This window comes from Taurulus bubalis (assembly GCF_910589615.1).
Source record: "Taurulus bubalis genome assembly, chromosome: 17".
Lineage (NCBI taxonomy): Eukaryota > Metazoa > Chordata > Actinopteri > Perciformes > Cottidae > Taurulus > Taurulus bubalis.
The window spans coordinates 3,955,404-3,977,845 of NC_136605.1; the positions used below are offsets into that span (position 1 = coordinate 3,955,404).

A 22,442-nucleotide genomic window follows, 5' to 3' on the forward strand; every position below is an offset into this window, starting at 1 on the left:
CGCCACCAACTGAGAGGTAGGCCACGATTATTCCTCTTTTCTGACCGATACACAGTGCATGCTACCCAGTGAAGAGCGTGCGATGTGTTTTCAGACCAGAGTGGAGGCTGACTTTTTCTTTTTCTTTTTTTAAACCATGTCATTAAAGAGATTTTCTGATTTCAGGAAAAATGTCACAGTGCATGTCAAAGTATTTCCCGATCCAGTCTGAGCTTTTAAGCAAATGGGTACACCCAAACACCTGATTTAGCATTCGAAACCAAAGTAATGACCCTCTCTGGGATTTGTCTCAGTTGCATTTCTTTCTCCTCCCCACACACTCACAGGCTCTGTCTCAATTAGGATAAGCCCATCCAAGAGATTGAGCAAGAATTTCTGAGAGTTTGCATTAATCTCCCAGATCAAATCACCGTACAACTGGTGAATCGGTAAAAGAAGAAGAAGAAAGAAAGATGCTTTAATTCAAGTCCTAACGGGGCAGTCAGTGAGTCATTCAGGGAATTAGGCAGAATTCAAATGTCAGACCACTTAACATGCTTTATTTCAGCATTCAAAATAATTAAAAACATCTCAATTTATTATACATATACAAAATAGGTACAGATTTGTGTGGTATTTTCCCCCCATGGGTGTATCTGTCTGCATTTTCTCACAAACTCCTTCCTGATGGCTCTCTTTCTGTGCATTGTTTGAAAAAAATAAACTTAAATCTCCAATTTTTCTTTTTTTGTGAAAATTCACCCTTCGCACAAGAAAACAAGAAACAAACTACAACTGATGTGTGAATAAAGAGGGTGTGGGGGGGGATTCTTTTTGAAGGACAAAAGAGATGGAGGTGGGGATTTAAAAACACGAAACCAAGAAATGCGGATCTGTTCTTCACTTTCAACTCAAGAGAGTTTTTGTGCAGAGAGAAGAAGTCTGTCTCATTCTGGACGCCAAGAGTAAAAAAACTGTACTTTTGTTTTAGCACCAAGAGGGCCCTGCCACGCCAGAGTGACCTTAACATTACACAACAGTATAGTCTTACTGACAGCCAGGAGACCTCAAAGAAACAATAGCACCTGAAGTTTTAGCTGTTTTCACTTCTGCTAAAGTGTTGGTAAAAGTCGACTACCCCAACGAACGCCAAAACTACCGCAGGCTTCACTTCACAAACACTGGGCCCCCTTTCTTTTATGTACAGCTGATACTCCTTGCATTTCTGAGGTAGCCATAGGATAGTTTTTTTCTTTCAAAAAAGAGGTTGGAACCCATGTTTCTCTGCTGGTGGTTTTAATGTGACTTTTCTTAAAAAAAGAAAGAAAGGGAGTAATAGAAAGGAACAAACAAGACAGCAACAACAAACAAATCACAACAGCCACAAAATCAGCGGATGGGAGTTGTCAGTGATGTCTGTGGCAGGTTGACTTGATAGGGGGCGGGGGGGCAGAACAACAGAGACAAACATGACTGTCAGTTTCACCGTTTATTCATCAACACCTGAAACGTGGTACAAAGCAATTGGGTTCTGTCTGTTGGGGACTGTCCTTTCGTTCCTCTCGCCACAGTGGTGTATAAAAATACAAAAGTCACCTGTGTGTTTCTGTAAACTCCCGAGAGGCCTGGTATGGCTGGATGAAGAGGGGAAGTCAATTTTTTTACACTTTACAGAAGCATATATTATTTTCTTGTTGCCAGTGAAACAAAATGTCTTCTCTACAGGATCCTTGGTGTTGGTGATGGTAAAAAAAAACAAAAAAAACCAAGAGTCAGGAATGAAAAAAAAAGTAGTGGTCCCAAACGCGACGATGCAGATTCCGCCGCATCGCCGGCATCTTGTTGAAGTGCAGGTTTTAGGCAAAGTGGACCATCAGAACAATGGCCGAATGGAAATTCGTAGAATCAGGAGCGAGGGGTCAGATTTTTCAGAAAAAATGGCATTAGAGAAATGTTTTGGTGGGCTTTTTTTTTAGAGAGAGATGACTGCTAGAAAAAATAAAACACAAACACACACACAACAATTTCAAGTCCAGATTTCTCTTTTTACAAGAAACAGACGGGTCCAACTTCAAGGCCAAACTCTTGGTCTGGAGCACCAACGTCCATAGGAGCGATGTCAATGATGGGCAGGCGAGATGTTTTCGATGTCTTGTAGTCGATGACTGTCTTGCCCCATGTACCGGTGTGTGACTGGAGGGAGAGAAGAAGAAAAGGAAGTTAGAATCATCATTCAAATTGGCCGCTGCATAGTTAACCATGGACATTTGAAAATGTCTCCCCATTCTGTATGAACTTTTGTTCAAATCCCATAAACCGCAAGACTAGATACAGTAGCGAGCATGCATGTTTGAAGCACTACTTAGTGTATAACATGAGTATTTTACTTTTAAGTGTGCTAAAACTACTGGTCATTCCAAACTTTGAAGTTTTAGCATTTGAAGCTCACACAGCTGTCAGTGGGATTGGCATGAACGTGTCAAGTTTTTCTCACCGTGCATCCATCTTCCAGGACACTGTAGGTGAAGCGGCTGTTGCCCTCGGCTCTGATCTCGATCTCGTTGGAGCCCTGGAGGAGCAGGGCCTTCTTGAGGTTGCCGACGGTGGCGTCCATGTAGGCGACGCTGTTCTTGCAGTGGTAGGTGATGTTCTGGGTTGCCTCAGTGGACATGAGACGCAGGAAGGTCAGCTGGATGTTGACATCCTGTGGTGTAGAGCCCTCGCTGCCATACTCAAACTGTGTAGGAGAGAGGAAGGGGGAGACATTACTGACTGAGGGATAAGAAGTGGAGAGATATAAGTTTACCTAAGAGAAGGCAGGTAGGGATGGGTTTGGAGTGAGTAAGTACTCTGTTTGGTTGGTTCAGCATATTTACCTGGAAGCCATCGGTCATAGCCTCTCCGAACCAGACGTGCTTCTTCTCCTTGATGTTCTTGCTCATGTACCAGTTCTTCTTGGCGACCTCGGGCTGAGTTGCGGTTACGCAGGTCTCTCCGGTCTCCATGTTGCAGTAGACCTTGATGGCATCATGAGTGCAGCCTTGGTCAGGGTCGATCCAGTACTGGCCTGGAGAACAAGGTGTCAGAAGAGGAAAAGTTCAGAAAAATCCAGTATGCTTATTTAGATTATTCAATCCTCCTCTACAGTTGGATTAATCCACCACTGCTGGGTAAAAACTCACCGCTCTTCCAGTCAGGGTGGCACATCTTGAGGTCGCGGCAGGTTCTGGCGGGGTTCTTGCGGGTTCCGTCAGGGCTGCGGAGCTGCTCGATCTGCTGGCTCAGGCTCTTCAGGGTGCCATCCACCTCCAGGTCGCGGTCACGGAGAACGTTAGCGTCATCAGCGCGGAACATGCGGAAGGGATCGGGGGCCTTCTCCTGAGGCTGGGAAATGAAGCCGAGGTCAAATCCGCCACCAGGGGCACCAGGTGCTCCGGGGGGTCCAGGAGCTCCTGTAGGACCCTGAGAGAGAAGAAGGGCAAGAGGAGGAAGATAAGAAGTTGGTTATTTCAGTGCTCGTAGAAGCTTTGTGGTGCTCCTAGGAAACCACAACCTCTATTTTCCCTCAGTTAAAAGACACAAAGTAAAAAGACAGAGGAGTGGATGGATAGTTAGACAGCTAGACTTACAGCAGGTCCCATCTCTCCAGAACGTCCACGAGAGCCAGGAGGTCCAGTGGGTCCAGGCAGGCCAGTCATACCATCCTTACCGGCAGATCCAGCAGATCCAGTTGGTCCCTGTAAAGAGCATAAAGGGAAAGTCAATGTCAAAGTCCCTCCAAACACTGAGATATCTCACGAAATATTAAAATGCAAAACACCTAAAACTTCTCCAAGCAAAGATTGTGTGATGTGTTAACTCACCCTAGGTCCAGCAGGTCCGGCAGAACCAGCGGGCCCTTGCTCTCCATTAGATCCCTATGGGTTCAGTATAAAAACAGGGGTTAGAATTAAAGTGCGTATGTTGTTTATGTTATATATGTGTAGATGTGAGTGTGAAGTGACATACAGCTGGTCCAGGAGATCCCTGCATGCCAGTGAATCCTCTGTGTCCCTTCATGCCTCTCTCTCCATTCTCTCCATTCTCTCCCTTGTCTCCGCGAAGTCCAGGAGCTCCCTGTTAGGGTGAAAAATCAGATGAAGAGCGTTGTTTAGCCTTCATTTGAATGCCGTTTCATCAAGTTTATTGTTTGTTTTTATCAATGGTGCTAATGTTGTTACTTACCCCAGGGCCACGAGGTCCAGCAGGGCCAGCAGAGCCAGCGGGGCCACTAGGTCCCTGACGCATACGAAAACAGTTTGATGTAAAGGTTATGGTAGGTTACGGTAGCTCTTATATTATTTGGCTATTTTCCATCAACATGTGCTGTACTGTAAACTGAAGAGAAAGCACAATGACTAAACTGAGTTGTGTCACTCACAGTCTCTCCACGGTCACCATTCTTTCCAGCGGGTCCAACAGGTCCGGGGGCTCCAGAGGGTCCAGGGGCACCAGCGGCTCCAGCTGGGCCGCTCTCACCACGGTTTCCCTAAAATGCAAACACAAAATAATGTTATTTCATCAGCATTAATTTGAATCTCAAAGAATTCCTTACAAGCTGCTGTGGTAAAAAAGGCACATATATAACCAAATAACTGTTCACCCTGACCATGGGTGGACTATGAGGCAAGTGTAATTGTTACATATCTCTGTAGTTTTGTGTCTATGTGGTAATTTGTATTGTATTTGTATTAATTTTGTATTTCTTTGTAGTAGTCCTATTTCTCTTTGTATTCCTTGTGTGTCTCTTAGTGGTTATTTTGCCCCATTTAATAGTTGAGTCTTCTCTTGTCCTTTTGGAGCTGTTTTGCATCTCTTTAGTCGTTTTGTGTCTCTTCGGATTTGTTTCTTTGTGGTCATTTTGAGTCTCGTCCTGTCTGGTACGTATCTTTGAGTTTACATTTTGTAGCTGAAGGCCAGGGGGGCCTCTGACACTTTGGGCCCCAGGGCCTGGGCCCAGTAGGCCTGTTTAGTAATCCATCTGGTGTTGGTGACTTTGTGATTATGTAATTAGAATTCACCTTAGGTCCAGCAGGTCCATCGCGACCAGTTGATCCCTCGTTTCCGGGGCTTCCCTAAAACACAAACACAAAGCAGGTTAACTGATTAGAAAACGCTAACACCAATATACAAAAGTCAGATAAATAGTTAGTGTTAAAGTTGCAATTGTTTCTTCATACCTCACGTCCAGCCTCACCAGAGGCTCCAGCCGGTCCAGAGGGTCCCATGGGTCCTCCTGGTCCGCGCTCACCAACGGGGCCAGAAGGTCCAGACTTTCCAACCTCTCCCTGCGGGTGACACGGGCAAAGTCAGTCCAGTCCTAACAACTACAGTTACTTTTCTAATATATTTAAGTTTATATGGGCTTGTTTAATGTTGCAGGTTTTAATGCAGCAGGCCAGCAAGGTGCCTTTTAATTGAGGATAGATTTGAGAAAATCGGCTTCCTGCTTGCTGGGGTTCACATATTGTTGCAGCCAGGTGAGTTAAGCGTTTTCATGTAATGAACCAGTATTTAATAGTATTTCCAAGTCATCCTCGAAGGTTTTGTTTCAATGTGTCACATCATTTAGAACTGGTTTTCGATCACTTAATATTTCTGGATTTGGAGTGTTGTTTGATTGATTGAGTTTGTAGTTTTGTAGCGAAGAGTTCATTGAGTAATAACAGGAACTTACGGAAGGTCCGGGCATGCCAGGGAAACCTCTCTCTCCTCTCTGTCCAGGCAGACCAACAATACCACGCTGTCCAGCAATACCTGAAGGTCCAGGGATACCAGGAGCTCCCTGCATAGGTGGACAGAGAGTGACAAAGTGAAAGAGGTTATAGAGATTATAAAACAAGGTGCAGGGACAGCAACAAACATCTGAAATAATGTCCGTGTATTGTCAGTGAAAATGTGGAAACTTTATTAATACAAACTATGACAGGATAATTTAGTTGGAATCAAATCACGCTGTTTTTTGTTAGCAACCAATCATTTAGTTATGTAATAGAATGAGATGAAAGGGGCTCCAGTTTCTTTTTGGTTAACTATAACTTACGGGAGATCCATCTCCACCAGCACCACCCTTCTCTCCAGCAGGTCCTGGGGGTCCAGCAGCACCCATCTCACCAGAGCGACCAGAAGGTCCAGTCTCACCACGGTTTCCTTTGGGTCCTTCTTTGCCAGCTGGTCCAGAGGGTCCGGGAGGTCCAGAGTTGCCCTATAGGGAAGAACGCAACATTGCTGAAAACCATCGAAGGGCCCTGCCACAGGAACAATAGGTGCTGATAACATTAGAGGAAGACTTACAGAGGGGCCGGGAGGTCCAACTCTGCCAGCAGCACCAGGGAAGCCAGTAGCACCCTAGGGACAGACGGAGGGCAATTAGCTGACAGTGGCAAAAAAAATGGCCGTATCACATTTGTGTAATCAATGAAAAATAGGGATCAATAATACACAAAGGACTTCTTGCAATACAATACATCTGTAAAAAAACATGTTTTGACAGTGGATTGTCTCCAGAATTCTCTCTTTACTATGTCCATGGGAACTTTCACCTCTGACCACTACATTACTGCTTATGATGCTCCTGATCTGAAGGTGAAATCTGCATGAATGTAAAATGTATTGGAGGAAGACGAGGACAGAGAAAAAGAGTGGTGACTCACAGCAGGTCCAGCGCCTCCGCGGGCTCCCTTAGGGCCGCTGTTTCCATTGGGACCCTGAAAGGACACAACAAATTGTCAGTCAACATCGGAGAACCAGTACCAGGCAATGTAGCCTCAACTTCTTATGTTCACTCTGAATTATGGGATTTTCTAGAAGGAAGTGTGAATTTTTACAAACCTGAGGTCCAGGGGCACCAGTAGGTCCAGCAGCGCCGGGGGGACCAGCATCTCCCTTAGCCCCATTATCTCCAGACTCTCCCTTAGCACCAGGCTGTCCATCTGCACCCTGTGGTGGAATGATGGTGGATGGGGAGAGAGGCTCAGTAAATTCTGCGTTGAAGCTTCAAGCTAAAGAAAAACAGTCAGTCAAAGGAGCCAGGACATTCATGAAGAAGGGACTTACAGGAGGTCCAGCGAATCCAGCAGGTCCAGGTGATCCAGACTCTCCACGCTCACCCTGAGAAAGAAGAGTCAGTCAATGATTACAAGATTCAAGCAACTTCCTCTCATGGTCTTGAGAAGAACAGATGGACAGGTACTTACAGGGCCTCCGCGAGCTCCAGCAGGTCCGACAGGTCCAGGTGCGCCAGACTCTCCCTTGTCTCCGGTGGAACCAGCGGATCCGGGAAGTCCAATTGGTCCAGTCAAACCACGGGGGCCATCCTTACCAGGAGCTCCATCAACACCCTTGCCTCCTTGGTCACCCTTGGTTATTGGATGGAGAGGAGGAGTGAGGAATATGTAAACTGGAAAGCTACTGTAGATGGTGTTGTGTGAGTTGGGCCTCTCATATGGGTAATTCAGTAGTGTCTAATCCTACACTGGGAGTATTAGGAATATTGTTGTGGCGACTCACTCTGTCTCCTCTCAGTCCTGGAAGGCCAGCAGCTCCACGCTCACCAGGCATTCCCTGCAGTCCAGGAGGACCCTGGGCTCCGGGAGAACCGGAGGCTCCAGCATCTCCCTGGGGAAGAGGAACAACGGGTATAAAACAACAACAGGAGGGTTACTCAACAAATCAATGAGAACTCCATAGACAATCAAGTTTTTTTCTTTCTTTCGTATTTCCCGAGCTTTACCTTAGCACCCTCGTTTCCAGCAGATCCAACAGATCCACGGGCACCAGCAGGTCCAACAACACCAGGTGCACCTCGCTCACCGGGGAATCCTCTGTCACCCTGAGGGGAAGGGACGGCACATTAGGGAATTTGAAGAGGAACTCCAAGAGCGGTCAAAGAAGTATTGAGTCATGTATGATTAGTCCTACCCCATCAGCATTTGCCTGTTATTAGCTGCCAACATAGTTTGAACGAACATCAATGTTCGTTTAAACTATAGCAAGAACACGTAGCTTTGTTTGTAGCTTGGTTAGTAACAATTTACTGATTTAGACAACTCTTCAAAGATGCTTAATTATTGGATGCTGTGGGGAGCAGACTGCTGATGAACTGGGAATGTGACTTACTCTATTTCCAGGAGGTCCTGATGCTCCAGCCTCGCCGGGCACACCCTAGAAAGACAGAGGCAATTAATATGTTAATTCACAGTATGAAAGTATCAAGTTGATCAGGTATTCAAATCAACCATGTCTCAGTCAGTACCTGCTCTCCGGGCTTGCCACTCTCACCAACGGCACCCTGGGGTCCTGGGAGACCCTGGAATCCAGGAGGTCCGCCAGGTCCTTGTTCTCCTCTCTCACCAGAAGGACCCTAAGGTTGAGAAGTACTGTTAGAGCCAACAGAATGGGGCCAGGAGTAAAGCATAGTGTGGGCACACCTTGTCGGTAGCTTTAAAGTGTAGTTTGTAGTGAGAGACCATCAAGGCTTATGAGGTGGGTGTCAATGTGGACGTGTGTGTGTGTGTGTGTGTTTTACGTACAGCAGGTCCAGAGGGGCCTGGAGCACCAACGTCACCGTCCTTTCCTGGGGCACCCTGGGTAGAGAGATGGTAGCTTTCAGACACACAAGTTCAGAAAACATTAAAGTATAGTGGATTCAAAGAGAAACAAAGTGTAGAAAACTTACAAGTGCGCCAGTGGGTCCCATTACTCCTCTCTCGCCAGACTTTCCACCCTCACCCTATAGACAGGAGTAGAAGAGCACTATTAGCAGGGATGCCTACTTTCCAGCAGTCTACTGACTTAAAGAGTCAGAAACAAATGATCCACAACACTTTTGAGTTGTCAGTTGAGACCCATTACTCACAGCAGCTCCCTTGGCTCCAGGGAATCCCATGACTCCAGGCTGGCCTCTAGCGCCAACGACGCCAGGGGGTCCGGGGCGGCCATCTTGTCCTGTGGCTCCCTGTTGAGGAGGATTAATGAAGGATACATTTAATTAAATGCAACATGTCTGGGTTTTGATGAGATAAAGATCAAATATATTGTCCTGAGCGTGAACTTACAGCGGGTCCCATCTTGCCATCGGGTCCAGGGCTGCCAGGGCTACCAGTCATACCCTACGAACAAAGATCAGAGGTCAGAGGACCGCCTGTGAAGTGAATAAATGATGTTGCTGGCAATTATCCGACGGGCAGATAGTAGGGAATCTCACCTTAGCTCCGGGCAAACCAGGCTCACCAGTGCGGCCAGATTCACCGGTTGAACCTTTAGGTCCAAGAACACCGGGGACACCACGCTCGCCATTAGCACCCTATGACGTGGGAGAAAGAGAGAACAGAGGTAGAAAGGCAAAGATTAGTTAAATCAAATCTGATTGGAATTATCTCCATGATTGTAAGAGGAATAGAGGGACGTATCATCTGTGTGTGTTTATGTTTTTTACTCACTTTGGCTCCAGCGGCGCCATCAGATCCAGGGAAACCACGACCACCAGGGGCACCCTGAGAGAATCAAGCACATGTTGCTTAGCTGTATGATCAACACTGTAGGCACCGTATCTAGACAGGAATGTTCAATTACTATGTTCTTAATATATCCTGTCCTTTTCCATGAAGTAAGTCCATGTCAACAATATATTAGTTAATAACTGAAATTGTATTGTCTAAACTGTTTAAAAAGATAAGTTTTTTTTACTGTGAGGTATGATGCATTGTGGGTCAGATCATGAAGGCTCAGGAAGCAATTGTTGTTGAGACATGAACATGTCACTTCCTGGCAGCATTCTATGCACAATACATGTAAAATACTGTGATAGTAATAATGTTTCCAAATATCTGGGAATGATGCTCTGATCCTGCATTTACAGTTCATCTTTCTGGCCTGCAGGGGGCACTAGAGAGTGTATTTAGATGGTCCTGTTATGCCGAAAGGGCGTCTGTATCATTTGTGGCCTACACTATGTATGCTGGTATTATATGGGTAGATCATATTACAACCTATTTCTTTATTTTTATATTCATAACATTAATAAGATAATCATATTTGCACTGACCAGCTATGATTGTTTCTCTTTTTAAACTAAGACAACACCACCAAAGGGCAACTTAATCTCTTTCCTTACCAGTTACACTTAATATTAAAGAATATCACAGTATACAGTATCTTATAGTGAAAAGTGAGCTGCTTACTCGCTCTCCAGGAGCTCCACGGCCTCCTGCAACACCAGGCTCTCCTCTGGATCCTCTCTTGCCTTCCTCACCGGATGGTCCTGGGGCTCCAGCAATTCCTGCAACACCCTGGAGAACACACACGAATGGCATAAGAGATGGAACGTTTATTTGTACACGTGTATATTACGGAGCTATGCTCTGCTCCGTCTGTGGTGAACTTCAACTTACAGCCTCTCCCTTGGCACCAGACTCTCCCTTGGCTCCTGGGCCACCGACGTCGCCCTGGGGGATACGAGCAAATAAGCAAACATAAACAAACAATATCAATTCAACAACTGACATCAGTCGTCAAAATCTATCAAACAAACAAACAAATAATCAATTACTGAGATGGATCTCAATTACAAATAAGAATAAAAATAGACAAATAGCCGTCAACAAAAAAAGAATACTTCAACAAAACTAAAGTAAAACAATGTTTACTTTCTTTACTTTAGCAGTTTTACTTTTACTTCAGTATGTTTGGAATTAATTACTATTTCTAATTGTGTCCATTTGAGGCGACAGAAACTAGACAGAAAATAAAAATGTTGCCGTTGGTTAGTATTTTCTGAGAAAGCTTTACTCACAGTGTTACCCTTGGCTCCGGGTGCACCACCAGCACCCTGAGGTCCTGGAGGTCCACGTGGTCCGGGGAAACCGGGAGCTCCGGCAACTCCGGCAGCACCCTGCAGGGGGCGGCAACACACAACAGCAACACGGTCACATCATGCTGCGCTGCCCGTCTCTGAGGCTATGCGACTATGAAACAACACCTTTTTGAGCCGGGAAGGGATTTGAATCCTCAGCCCTGTCATGCTCATGAGGTAAATGTGATGAGAGAGATACTTACGGGGGTACCCTTAACTCCAGCAGCTCCATCAGCTCCAGAGTTTCCCTGATAGGAGAAAGAAGGGAAGAGATTTATATTGACCAGAAGATTCTTAGGAAGGATCTAAAATCAGGTGATCTTATCTAGAACCTGTACAGTCCATCATAGAGGGGTCGCTGATTGTACTTACAGAGGCTCCAGCGGGGCCAGCAGGTCCGGGGTTACCGGGCTCGCCGCGGGATCCAGCGGGGCCTTCGGATCCACGTGTACCCTGAGGTCCTGCATCACCCTGGGTAGAGGGGGAAACAAAGAGCAGCCAGCCGTGTCAATGTCCAAAGCAAAATTGAGGCTGCGATTTTGTCAAGGTGGAAGACTCGTAGAGGGATGATTAAATCAGTATCATAGAAGAAAAGGGCAAATTATGTTGGTACTTAAATATGAAGTGGAAGAACAGGGGCTATATTTTGGTCTTACACCGTGTTCAGTATACAGAATTACTAAATACTACTACTACTTTTCAAGTTCATACAATAAATATATTATTACTCAATAGTCAATAGTGTCCATCAGTGCTCTCAAGAAAAAGGCAAATTGAATATACATATTGTTAGTTATAATTATTCGATTACTTTTCGCACGCAACTCCAAACCCTTAAGATGCTTAGACTTAGTATGTAGTATGAAATAGGGACATGGAACATAATTCCTGTGCAGCTTGGATGACCTTGTATGACCCCCCCCCCCCTCCACCCTGTGCTACCCTTGTTCAAAGATCACATCAACGGTCACATATGTTAGCAACTTTCTAGACTGCTGCGAGCTCTTATAAGAAGAGAAAAGTAGAGGAAATAAGATACATCTGGTGTTGTTTTGGATGGTGAAAGCTGTGAGAGATTAAGGAAGATGTTGAAGATGAAAAATATTTTGTTTTAAATGGAGGCTTATCATAATGGCCGTCGTCGTACCTTTGATCCAGGGCCACCGGGGAATCCGGGAGATCCAGCGGGGCCAGTGGGACCCTGGGAGCAAACAATAAGACAAACAGGTTCAGGCAAATGGAGCAGATGCATCCATCACAGCCAATGCAGAATTTGTTTTCTTACTATCTGAGAATCCCCCTGGGGTTTTAATTAAACAACTAGTGGCACTTGAAGTTGTACATTCAAAATTGCTACTGAAGGACGAACATGGTTGTTCTGTAAAGTGAAAGACTCACGGGAGGTCCGGCAGAACCAGCAGAACCATCGTTACCACGAGCTCCCTGCAGCACACAAACAAACATTATTGATTAGTTGATCTGTTCATTGACCGACTGGCTGGTCGATTAAAGTATGAGTAAGATTATGTGCGGGTGTGTGGACTCACAGCAGCTCCAGAAGCTCCATTGCGACCTCTCTCGCCGGGCAGACCACGGGGTCCCTGAAACAGAGACACAAAGAGTAAGTCAGCTATCCAAAACTCAAGATGGCAACTACCTGGCATAGATGGGGATGATTGTTTTACTCACCATAGCACCAGGAGTTCCGTTCTCACCGGAGGCTCCAGACTCTCCCTAAACATGCATAAATACACAGACAGGTGAGGGATGAGAATGATAGAAACCGTAGCATCGTTTGTCAATATTAATGTAACTAGCCAATATGGCTACTGCTAGCCAATAACTAGGCAATATGGCTGTTACCACTAGTTGTACACAACTGTGACCACAACTAAAAACTTACTAACTGGGTACATGGAGTTGGTAGGTCTAAAGAAAAGATGCAACTGGTTGCATTTTGGGACACATAGGAGACAAGTTTAGCCACTTTTAGGGGCTAAAGTATGGATATCTTAGCTTCTGTAGCTATGTTTCTTTAAAAAAAATCTGTCTCTTCTGAATGTCACTGGAGGACAACATTAACTTTAGCGAGTACTTCCACTACATGTTCTAGTACTGCGACTACTGTCCCCATTGCTATTAGTCACTCTGTTACAACCAGTACTTCTATCACTTCCGCCACCGTTTGTGCTGCAAAATCTGCATTTTTCTACACTGAGGAGCGAGGTATCAAAGAGGGGCAGTCACCTTGGGACCAGCGGGGCCACTGTCTCCCTTAGCACCATCCAGACCACTGAATCCCTACAGAGATGGGAGACATAGCAACAGATTAGGTCCATAGTTATAGGAGATACCATAACATTTATTTGTTGAACGGGTTGTCGCAAGTTCTGACTCACTCTGTGTCCCTTGATGCCGGGCAGACCAGGGGTTCCTGGGAAACCACGAGCTCCCTGGGGGAAAGAAAAGAGATTTTAATTTGTCTATCTATCATGGCTTTGTTTTCTTTTTCACTAGGAATAGGAATTACACCGCCACGCCGACTTACCTGTGGGCCGGAGGGTCCACGCTCGCCACCACGACCAGGCTTGCCAGACTCACCCTAAGAGAAAGAGTAAAGGGGATGAACACATTGAGTAAGTCAACAATTTTTCACTTTAAGTTTGGAGATGGTGAATATGTGCAGATCCAGTCGACTTACATCCTCTCCGTTCTTTCCAGAGGGGCCGGCGGCGCCACGGGGTCCCATGGCACCCTGCAGAGAAAGACACACACCGAGGTGAGAATGACCACAGGCTACCGAGGTGCAATTCAGGTGTATATCTGTTTCAATATGTTCCTAATACTCACAGATTGTCCAGCCTCTCCAGGCTCACCAGGGGGGCCGGTGAATCCCTGAGGTCCCTGCAGGTAGAGACACATCAAACACCATCAATACTACACTTACACCGCCGACAATGTACAAATTAATTGACAACAATCTCTATTAGGCGTAAATCCAACCAAGTTATTGTAAAGCATGGGTCCTTCAACTACGCTCACAGATTTACTGTGGTGAAACTAAAAAGCCTCAAGCTAACCGACTAGCTTAAAGGTTTGAATGAGCCTTCCTGGTGCCGAAAAATTGTAATTTTAGTGAGTGTTTTACTGGTATTTTTTTCCGAGGCTGTAACGCGCACACTCATCTAAATTAAGCTAGTTAAGATAGCTGGAGTGCGATAAGAGCTTGATGCTGGCTTTGTGCTAACTGGGCACCAATGGGTAGGGATGTTATAGGTGATGTCATGATGTATGAGGGGGCACGTGCCATCTCCTCCCCTATCCTCCCAGCTTCAACTATAAAACAGTTTGCGTTGAAGAAGAAGGAAGCGGCATACTTACGCTTGAACCGGGAGATCCGGGGGGTCCGCGGGGTCCCATTGGGCCCTATCAATCAAACAGAGGCTAGGTCAGATATACCATTTCCATGATTGATGGTGAAATGATTGTGTGTGTGTGTGTGTGTGTGTTTTACCATTGGTCCAAGAACAGGCATGGAAGGAGATTTATCATCGTAGCCACCAGACATCTGAGGGGAGAAGTTCTGGAAAAACAAAAACAGAGCTATAAATATTTCAATCCAATACATTTTCTAAAAAGCTTTAACATTTCAATGACATGAATAAAATACCCTTATTTTTTTATTTTCATGCCCATTATATGTAAAACATTTTCACACATTTGTTATAAACCAGACCCATTTCCCTTGCTTTGTAAGTGTATTTGTTACCTCTACACACTCCCCTAGTAATGCATCCTCAATTATGTCTTAATCCTGGAAAAAAACATTCACACAGAAGCAACCAGAAACAAAACATGTCAGATTCAATATCAAAGTGCAGTTTGGTCTGCCCCAGCCGGTTTCTGACAAATGTATAAAATGTATAAATGCTCTACTCACTCGCCAGATTCCTACTTTGCTATATCATGTCCCCATCATTTTGTGTTAACAAACAGTTTGGTCCCCTTTCCTTCTCTGCCAGCCAGGCCATCCCCCGACCTTTAACCTCATCTCTCTTACTATTGCTGATGTGGAATTTGTTGAGCTCAGTGAAGTCTCTTTGGATGCTACTTAAGTGATCGGACCACAGAGTCTACTTAGAAAGTGCAATATGAGGTAAGGTTAATCAAGGCTAATGTTGGTGTACGCTCAGCTGAGTTTGTGGTAAATTCTCAAGCATGCTAAATCAGACTGGGATGGTATATCAGATTAGCTTAGTTTGGTGAGAATGCTAATTTAGGATAGAAATCAATGGAAAGTGAATCATAGCATGCCAAGTTAGATTGTGATACTATTGGCAATACGCGGTTAAGAAGCATGTTAGTCAACAATATATTCCACAATAGCATGGTAAATTAGACTGGGATGTCATGTTAGCTTAGCCTAATTAGCATGTGAAGCAATAACAAATTATACATGGGAATCCAAATTAAAGTGGGAATGTTAGCTCATATTTTCAACTAAAATGAATGTTAATGGAAATGTAAGTTTATACCAAACTACAATGAGTCAGTGGGCATGTTAGTTTAGTATAATAAATTAGATTGGAAGTTGATGCTAAGCTGAATCAAATCATGATTAATTAGATTGTGAGGCTTCTGGTATGTTAGCTTTGCATGCTCAATGTAAAAAAAAAGAGCAGTCTATCGGCATCGTTGATAAACTTATACATAATTAGTATAGTAGGCAAAGTGTGTTCACTCAACACAATAAACTAATCAACTATTGGATCTGACAAGCATCCAGGACATCTCTGCTTCCCTTTTCTTGAGAATATACCATAATTAACTTCTGACCTTCTGACCCTAGACTCAAAAAGCCAAACTTCAAGTCGGAGGCACATTTTTTAAGCCAAAGCCAACACGTCACTGACAAGCTTGACTTTTAGCTGTGAAACTGGAGTTAGATTTCCCAGCTCATCCCCGCCTTTCCTGAAGCTGAGTGCACAGCCACCATATTGGTATACTGGTCCAATCCTTTTTATAACAGAAGCACTGAGGTGGTATAGGCATGCAATCCAACAAACTAGAAGAACTAATAGGAATTATGGCTGGGGGGTAATGAGGGACATAGGACACCTCTGTCCAACAAATGAGCTAAATGCATGGGTCTTGGTCGGCTTAGGACTGGTAAATTTGGACCCAAAAGAGTAAAACACCAAAAAATAAAAAATAAATCTACAACTTACTCCACCGAGGCCGGGGGGTCCAGGGGGGCCGGGAGGTCCGGGATAGCCGGGCTGGCCGGGGTTACCGTCGTTACCAGCGGGACCGGGATTACCCTGCAGATTGGGAGAGGAGAGAAAGAAAGAAAGAAAGAAGGGGTCAGACTCTAGGGTCAGACTAAATGATCGTCTGGATGGTAAACGCACTCAGAGAAAAAAAGGACTAAAACATCCACTGTTTGATTTTGGTTTTGATTGTTTAACCCCCAAACATATGACTGCCTGTACTCTTGTTACAATATCAGAATGGATCTTTGGGTATTATCTTTAATTTCCTATGTGTGTCCTGGCAGGCTCACTTGCTCCATGTAGTGGTGAAAGCGGCATTAAACCTGGAGGAGGTGCAGTTTACTCCCCTGGGAGACTGACCATGTAACCAACCAGGAATGGACTGGCGGTCACGTGACAAGCAGGATACAGAAAGTGGGTAAGACCTGCCATTGACACTTGCATAGGGCACTACACATTTTGTTAAACAAACCTCAAAATAAATGAACTCTACATATTACATAATACCATACATACATACATTACAATAAGCATTACTGAAAACTCAGAATTAGATAAGAATATGATTTTATATTGTAATAACACATTTATTTATTTACTGTAGGTGAGCTAACCGAAACCAAACCGAAACCAAAGATATTGCAAATTATCAAAAATAAACTGTAAAGAGTGGCATCACCACTGCAAAAGCAATCCCAAATGCAGCTTTATTTTAATTTTTTCAATATAAGACATTTTGTTGACATTCATTTTGAGTTTTCTCTATGAAAATACTTAACGTGCTTGGCTGAAATCTGACTCTTTCTCGCAGTTTCTAACTTTCCTTCAACCAAACAAACTCCTCACTCTGCGTGTCTGAACTTGACCTCTGCATGTCTTCAGTCACGGATCTTTTCACTGCTCTCAGTTAATGATGAACGCCGCTAACGCACATTATTTCCCCTTAATCTACTTTGTTGTGTCACAGTGGTTTCTAGAAACAAGATACTTTGACATGATTCAGAGGTGAATGCGGCAAAGTAAAAAGAGTGCAGTTTTAAGGATGTATATGTATTATTTACTTTAGTATTGCTATGTTCAGGGGCTTTTACATTATTCCGTGTACTTGATGACAGTAGTTACTTTGCAAAAACAATGTTTAAATGCTATTTGTCAATCAGACCTGATGCCATTTCCGTTTCACTTCGAACTCTTCTCTACTATGATGTAAGTACGCTTTTTTAATTCCGGCCCAGCAGTGTACAGCAGCTCCAACTCCATCATAAACACACAGGAATCTGCTCAGAGTGGCAGTCAGTGAACGCACCACGTGGTGATCAGAAATCAGGAGAATTGATAAGTGTGTGAACCTACCCTCTCTCCCTTGGGTCCACGTTCTCCCTTGGGTCCCTGTGAGTAAAGAAAACAGTAAAAAATATTGTGATTAAACAGAACTGTGTAATTTATATATCTAAATATGATTCACATGATTATTGATGTATCTGATTGAATCAATAAGTGATGTAATACAGATAATGATCAACTAATTGTATCTGATATGAGCCAATTAACAATATCTAAAGATTTTGTTGAATAATTGTCATCTTCCACTTGGTTATCATATGTCCTAATCATCACTCAATCAATAAACAATACTACAATCAATAGGTATATCAAACTGAAGTATTTATTTTTCAATGAAATATAGTATTTGTGATTATTTACAATTTAGAGCGATCAATAAATGGTTGGTGATCAATGCAATAATCAATATTTACCTCAACCTGAGGCTCCTGGAAGCCTGTAGAGAGAAAACACAGATTATGAAAATTGGATTATGAAACAAAACACAAGCAAAAGTAGAAGAGGCAGATGTTCTTATAGCCAGAGAGGGGACTGTGCATCTGGTGCTGGATGAGAATGAATGTGTGTGTATGTGTGTGTTTGTACAGCTATCTTTGTGAGGACAGTGATCTTTGTTAGGACCACTGTTGTGCGTTCTTGTTCAACTATCTTTGTGAGGACTGCTGCTCACTATGTGAGGACCAAGTTTGTGTTTTCTTGTTCAGCTATCTTTGTGAGGACCAATTTGAGTTCTAGACCTTCAGAGGGAGGACATTTGGAGGACAGTCCTCACTTTGGGACGGAAAAGGCCCGTTTGAGGGTTCAGGTTGGAATTAGGTTTAGCTTAGCAATATGTCCATGAGTGTCCTCACAAAGATCAATGTTCAAGGATGTGCTTGTGTGTGTGTCTGTGTGTGTGCGTGTGTATGTGTGGAGATAATGGGCATTTGGTTATTTTAGAGCCAAATGTGAAAGGAGGTAAGGCCAGACTAGAAATGTTTCAATGTTCTGGATTTGCCTCTTTTGTGAGTAAAAAAGGCGAACAATAAATACGAACAAGAGGAAATTAAATAACAAAACAGAATTCCGGAGAGCATAAAAATCATGTAACGAAAGACCGAGGACGGAGGAGTTGAGGGGGCGCAGTACCGTCATCGGGGCAGATGGGGCAGCACTCGTCGTGGGGAATGACGGGGTTGGGGCAGTCAGTTGTGTCCTCGCAGATGACCTCATCGCACATCACCGTGCCGCTGTCGCACACACAGATCTGGCATGGCTCAGGCTTCCACACGTCCCGGTCTGCAAACACTTGTCCGTCCAAGGTGCAGCTTCCGCCTGTGCCTGATGGGGGGCGACAGAGAGCGAGACAGGTGAGACAGCTGGACACATTTGGGCGTATTTGAAACAGTTTAAAAATAGATTTAATAGATTACATTTTTTACATTTGATAAATATATATCAAAATACCACAATTTTTCAGCAACTTATAGTTGTGTTTTAACACATTTTCGAAAAAAAGTATAAATCTCATCACGGAAGAATATATTAGAATATGATTTTGATAATAATAAATATAAATATTAAGAACATATAGTTTTTGTTTATAACTTTATAAACAAGTATTGTTATGACCTTGTTAATATACTCGGGTGTTCAGTGTATCTCAACATCTAACGTTTTCAAGAACTTCACATTCAAAAGAATAATTTAAAAGAATTGATGCATTGACACAAAAGTCATGAACGGGAAACCGAGGAAATAATTTAAACAGTTACATGGAAACATCCAGCGGGAGAAGTAAATGTTGTGAAAGGTTTGGACGGTTTGGCCTCATAATAACACCAGAGAGAGAGAGGCCAGAATGAGGTGACAGAGAGGGCGCCGACGTGCATCACAAGTTGCATCGGCAAAAAGAGGCATTGGACCCAACGTGTCCCTGCGTGATATCATTTCCCTTTAACAACAATCAGAACACAGATCGCTCCCCCTGCTCTGACTCAAAGTCACATTTTCCAACTTGCAGCTGCATCGCGCCGCTGCTGTGGCCTTTTCTCAGCAAAACTAAACCCAAGCGGGGGCTCCCTTTAGGGGCTCCAAGTGTCCCACAGCATGCCAAAGTGCTGAGCTCAGAAGGGAAAAGAGACTTCGCTGCAGACTTTGGCAGCAGCTGGTGGAAACTCGGTCTGCATGTGTTTGCAATTAGAGGAAAAGGAAAAAAAGCGGAAAGACGAAGAGGAGGAGGAGGAGGAGGGAGAAAAAAAGGAGGCGGTGTGGAGAGGACGTGGCGGCCAGATGTGTCCGCAGTTGCGGAGTGAAGCCTCTGGGTGGCGCTGTGAGACCGTTCACGGGGGTCAAACAGCATCTACGTTAGACAGGCAGCCAAGTCCTTTCCAGACAACTGGAACATCTGGAAAAATAGAATTTCAGCTCCTTGGCTTTTGGTTTTCCAGAGCTGATTTTCTTTGTCTTCTTTCAAGAGAAGAATAGGTTTGTGTCTCAACACCGACAGAGGCCTTCGTTCACGCCCGCTTCACTGACCCCCAACTCTCTTTTGGAATGACATCTGAGGTTTTGTAAACCCTCACACAAAGGTCACCAAGTGAAATATTGCTCAGGCTGAGAAGGTCAAATGTTTCAGGTGGCCCAACTCACTCCCTATGCGCCTCTCTCAATCGCTCACCTGGCCAACTCGACACTTGGCTTGAGGCAGTGACTGACTCTGCCCCATCAACCAAGGCCTGAGGAAAGCTCTACCCTCACTACCTCACTGGAAGCAAGTCTTACATCCACAACCGTATAGTTTACTAGCTTTTCAGGCTGGGATCAACATTTGGCAGGCAGACTGGTTAAGGGTGTCAAATTAATGAAATGCCAAAAGACATTCTGGCTTTGTTAAGTCCTGAAAAAAAGCTAATGTTTTTTCATGAAAATACAGCTTTTTTTGAAGGGAGGGGGGTGGAGAAAACATCCATTTCTGCTATTGGAGAAAGCCTCGCCTGGAGGAAAAGCCTGGAAAAAACCTGCAGCAACTCGCTCTGCATCATGCACAGGGGTGGGGGTGGAGGGGTAGAGAGACATAGACAAACGCAAGGAGAGAGGGAGAGAGGGAGAGGGGGCCTTCTTGAGATGCCCAATGCATTACGTACACCCTGTACTGTTTAGACTGCAAGCTGCAGAAGCTCCTCCATCTATCCATCTTATCTTTCTAGTGGAAACAAAAGGTGCAGCAAGCATCAAAGTTCCTACTTCTACTTCAAACTTTTTTTTCCTTTCTTCTCATCCCTGTCTAAGATCTCGGCAGCCGTCCACCCATGAAGAAAGAAAATCCACTTTTAAAAACCAGTAGAAAAAGAAAGGAGTGGGGGAGGTTGAGAAGCTCCAGCAAACAGTGATGAGACTTACGGTCGTCTTCGCCCTGCGCCCTGACCAAGAGCACTGCTGCGCCGAGCAGCAGCGCGAGCTTCAAATCCACAAAGCTAAACATGTCTAGATGCCACCAGACATGCAGACTCTCTGAGGAAAAAAAAAATGCCGGGGATGTTTTCTCTTGCTGCTACACTCCACTCATACACTGTTTTTGGGGCAGGGTCCGCTCGTCTGTTCACAATCCTCCTGACCCCAGCAGAAAACTCCCTACTGCCTACACTCACTTTTCGCTGGGGTTTTTATATGGGAGCCTGAAGAACTGGGAGGTGCCGGGGTGGCCTGGACGAACTGGGGACGCACCCTCCTTACCCCGCCGCTGCTGCTGCTGCGCGTTTAGGGAAGACAAGAATGGACCCCTCCTTCAAAGAAAGGGAAAAAAACAAAAAAAACAGTAGAACAGAGAGAGAAAAAGAAGAAGAAAAAAAGCCAGCAGGTCCCTCCTTCTGTAATTCCACAGCAGAAGGGAGTTGGGATCAGAGGAGGAAGGGGAGGCCGAGCAAGCATGGAAACCTGATCCTGAAGAGCATCGGAGGGTTCGGAGGAGGATCTCCTCCTCCAGCAGCCACGGGTTTAATCCAGGTTTTTTATTTCTGGTTCTGGTCTACTTCCTGATTCACTTTGATTCTTTTGTGCTTCTGGGAGTCTGGCTTCAGCTTAAGGTGTAGCTCACAAATACAATGTCCCAGAACACTAAAGATTTTTAGTCGCGTTTTGGTGGCTTGTAGTTTTGTTTGTAGTGTGTTTTGTTCATCTGCAGGTTTAGATCAGCGTGTCGTTGGGTTTTCTGTTGCTAACTCAGTTGTGATCCGTGTAGAAGTTTGACCTCAAGTTTGGAAAGCCGCCCTGTTTGCATTGTTCACACAACTTTCTGTCTGCGAGAGAACGGCACTGTAGGGCTTTGTGTAGTTGAGTTCTCCTGTATCAACTCCCAGTTCAATACTAGCATGTAAGCTAAACCCCACACCACCCCCGGTCCTGTGACCTGAACCAGTTCTGGCTCAGGTCATGTGACCCGGTTCTGGCTTTGGAACCAAGTAACTTACGAGTTCCTCATCAGCTGGAACACCCCCTGAAGTCTGACTTCTGATTCAAAAGGTTTGGTGATCCTCACCAACCCCGACCTTCAAAATCCAAGATGCTGTCAACCGAAGGGAAACGCTGTAGTAATATACTGTTTATTAGCCCTTCTGTCTCATTTCTGTCTCACTAAATCCGCCGTGCACATGCTGCTACGGTGTATGCATGTGCAGCAGCGGCATTATGGGTTTGTTATCAACTGGCCTTGCCAGCAACGGCTAACCCGGCTAACTTTTCCGACTTGTTGTACTAGAAACGTAGTCACCTCAGGAGTGACATCATTATATGCAATGCAACAATAGCATTGTGTAAAGAGTGAGAAGTACACTTTAAAGAACTGCTCTTTTTTTATTCCACATGCTTCTTCCTTCTCCTGCATTACCCACAATGCAACTCGGCTGTTCGGTTGGAGATTCAGGTGTGTTATGCTAGCAGCGGCTATTGTAGCCTCAAGTTACATGCTACCGTTCATT

At 44.6% G+C, this 22,442-nt stretch overlaps 1 protein-coding gene across 1 annotated transcript; it reads right to left on the reverse strand.

Annotated features, from left to right (window-relative positions):
• Positions 1-517: 517 nt before the first annotated feature.
• On the reverse strand, positions 518-21,090 carry col1a1a (collagen, type I, alpha 1a). Its single transcript, XM_079232839.1, has 49 exons — positions 20,869-21,090; positions 18,616-18,807; positions 17,901-17,923; positions 17,497-17,532; positions 16,099-16,191; positions 14,385-14,453; positions 14,252-14,296; positions 13,721-13,774; positions 13,572-13,625; positions 13,419-13,472; positions 13,270-13,323; positions 13,118-13,171; positions 12,560-12,604; positions 12,418-12,471; positions 12,269-12,313; positions 12,018-12,071; positions 11,243-11,341; positions 11,074-11,118; positions 10,811-10,909; positions 10,410-10,463; positions 10,200-10,307; positions 9,459-9,512; positions 9,224-9,322; positions 9,075-9,128; positions 8,876-8,974; positions 8,696-8,749; positions 8,550-8,603; positions 8,273-8,380; positions 8,137-8,181; positions 7,751-7,849; positions 7,528-7,635; positions 7,215-7,376; positions 7,075-7,128; positions 6,850-6,957; positions 6,672-6,725; positions 6,313-6,366; positions 6,062-6,223; positions 5,696-5,803; positions 5,199-5,306; positions 5,040-5,093; positions 4,400-4,507; positions 4,204-4,257; positions 3,988-4,095; positions 3,843-3,896; positions 3,609-3,716; positions 3,162-3,441; positions 2,856-3,046; positions 2,474-2,716; positions 518-2,172 (listed from the first exon to the last, which is right to left on the reverse strand). The coding sequence occupies exons 1-49, from the start codon at positions 20,948-20,950 to the stop codon at positions 2,026-2,028; spliced, it is 4,344 nt and encodes a 1,447-aa protein (XP_079088965.1). The 5' UTR covers positions 20,951-21,090; the 3' UTR covers positions 518-2,025.
• Between the last annotated feature and the right edge of the window lie 1,352 nt (positions 21,091-22,442).

Coding starts and splice junctions, on each gene's coding strand:
- col1a1a (XM_079232839.1), bottom strand. CDS start 20,950: ATGTTTAGCTTTGTGGATTTGAAGCTCGCGCTGCTGCTCGGCGCAGCA. Junction 10,464..10,810: donor CCGGAGCCAAGGGTAACACT/GTGAGTAAAGCT, acceptor CGTATCCCCCAG/GGCGACGTCGGTGGCCCAGG. Junction 9,129..9,223: donor CTGGTTTGCCCGGAGCTAAG/GTGAGATTCCCT, acceptor CTTTGTTCGTAG/GGTATGACTGGTAGCCCTGG.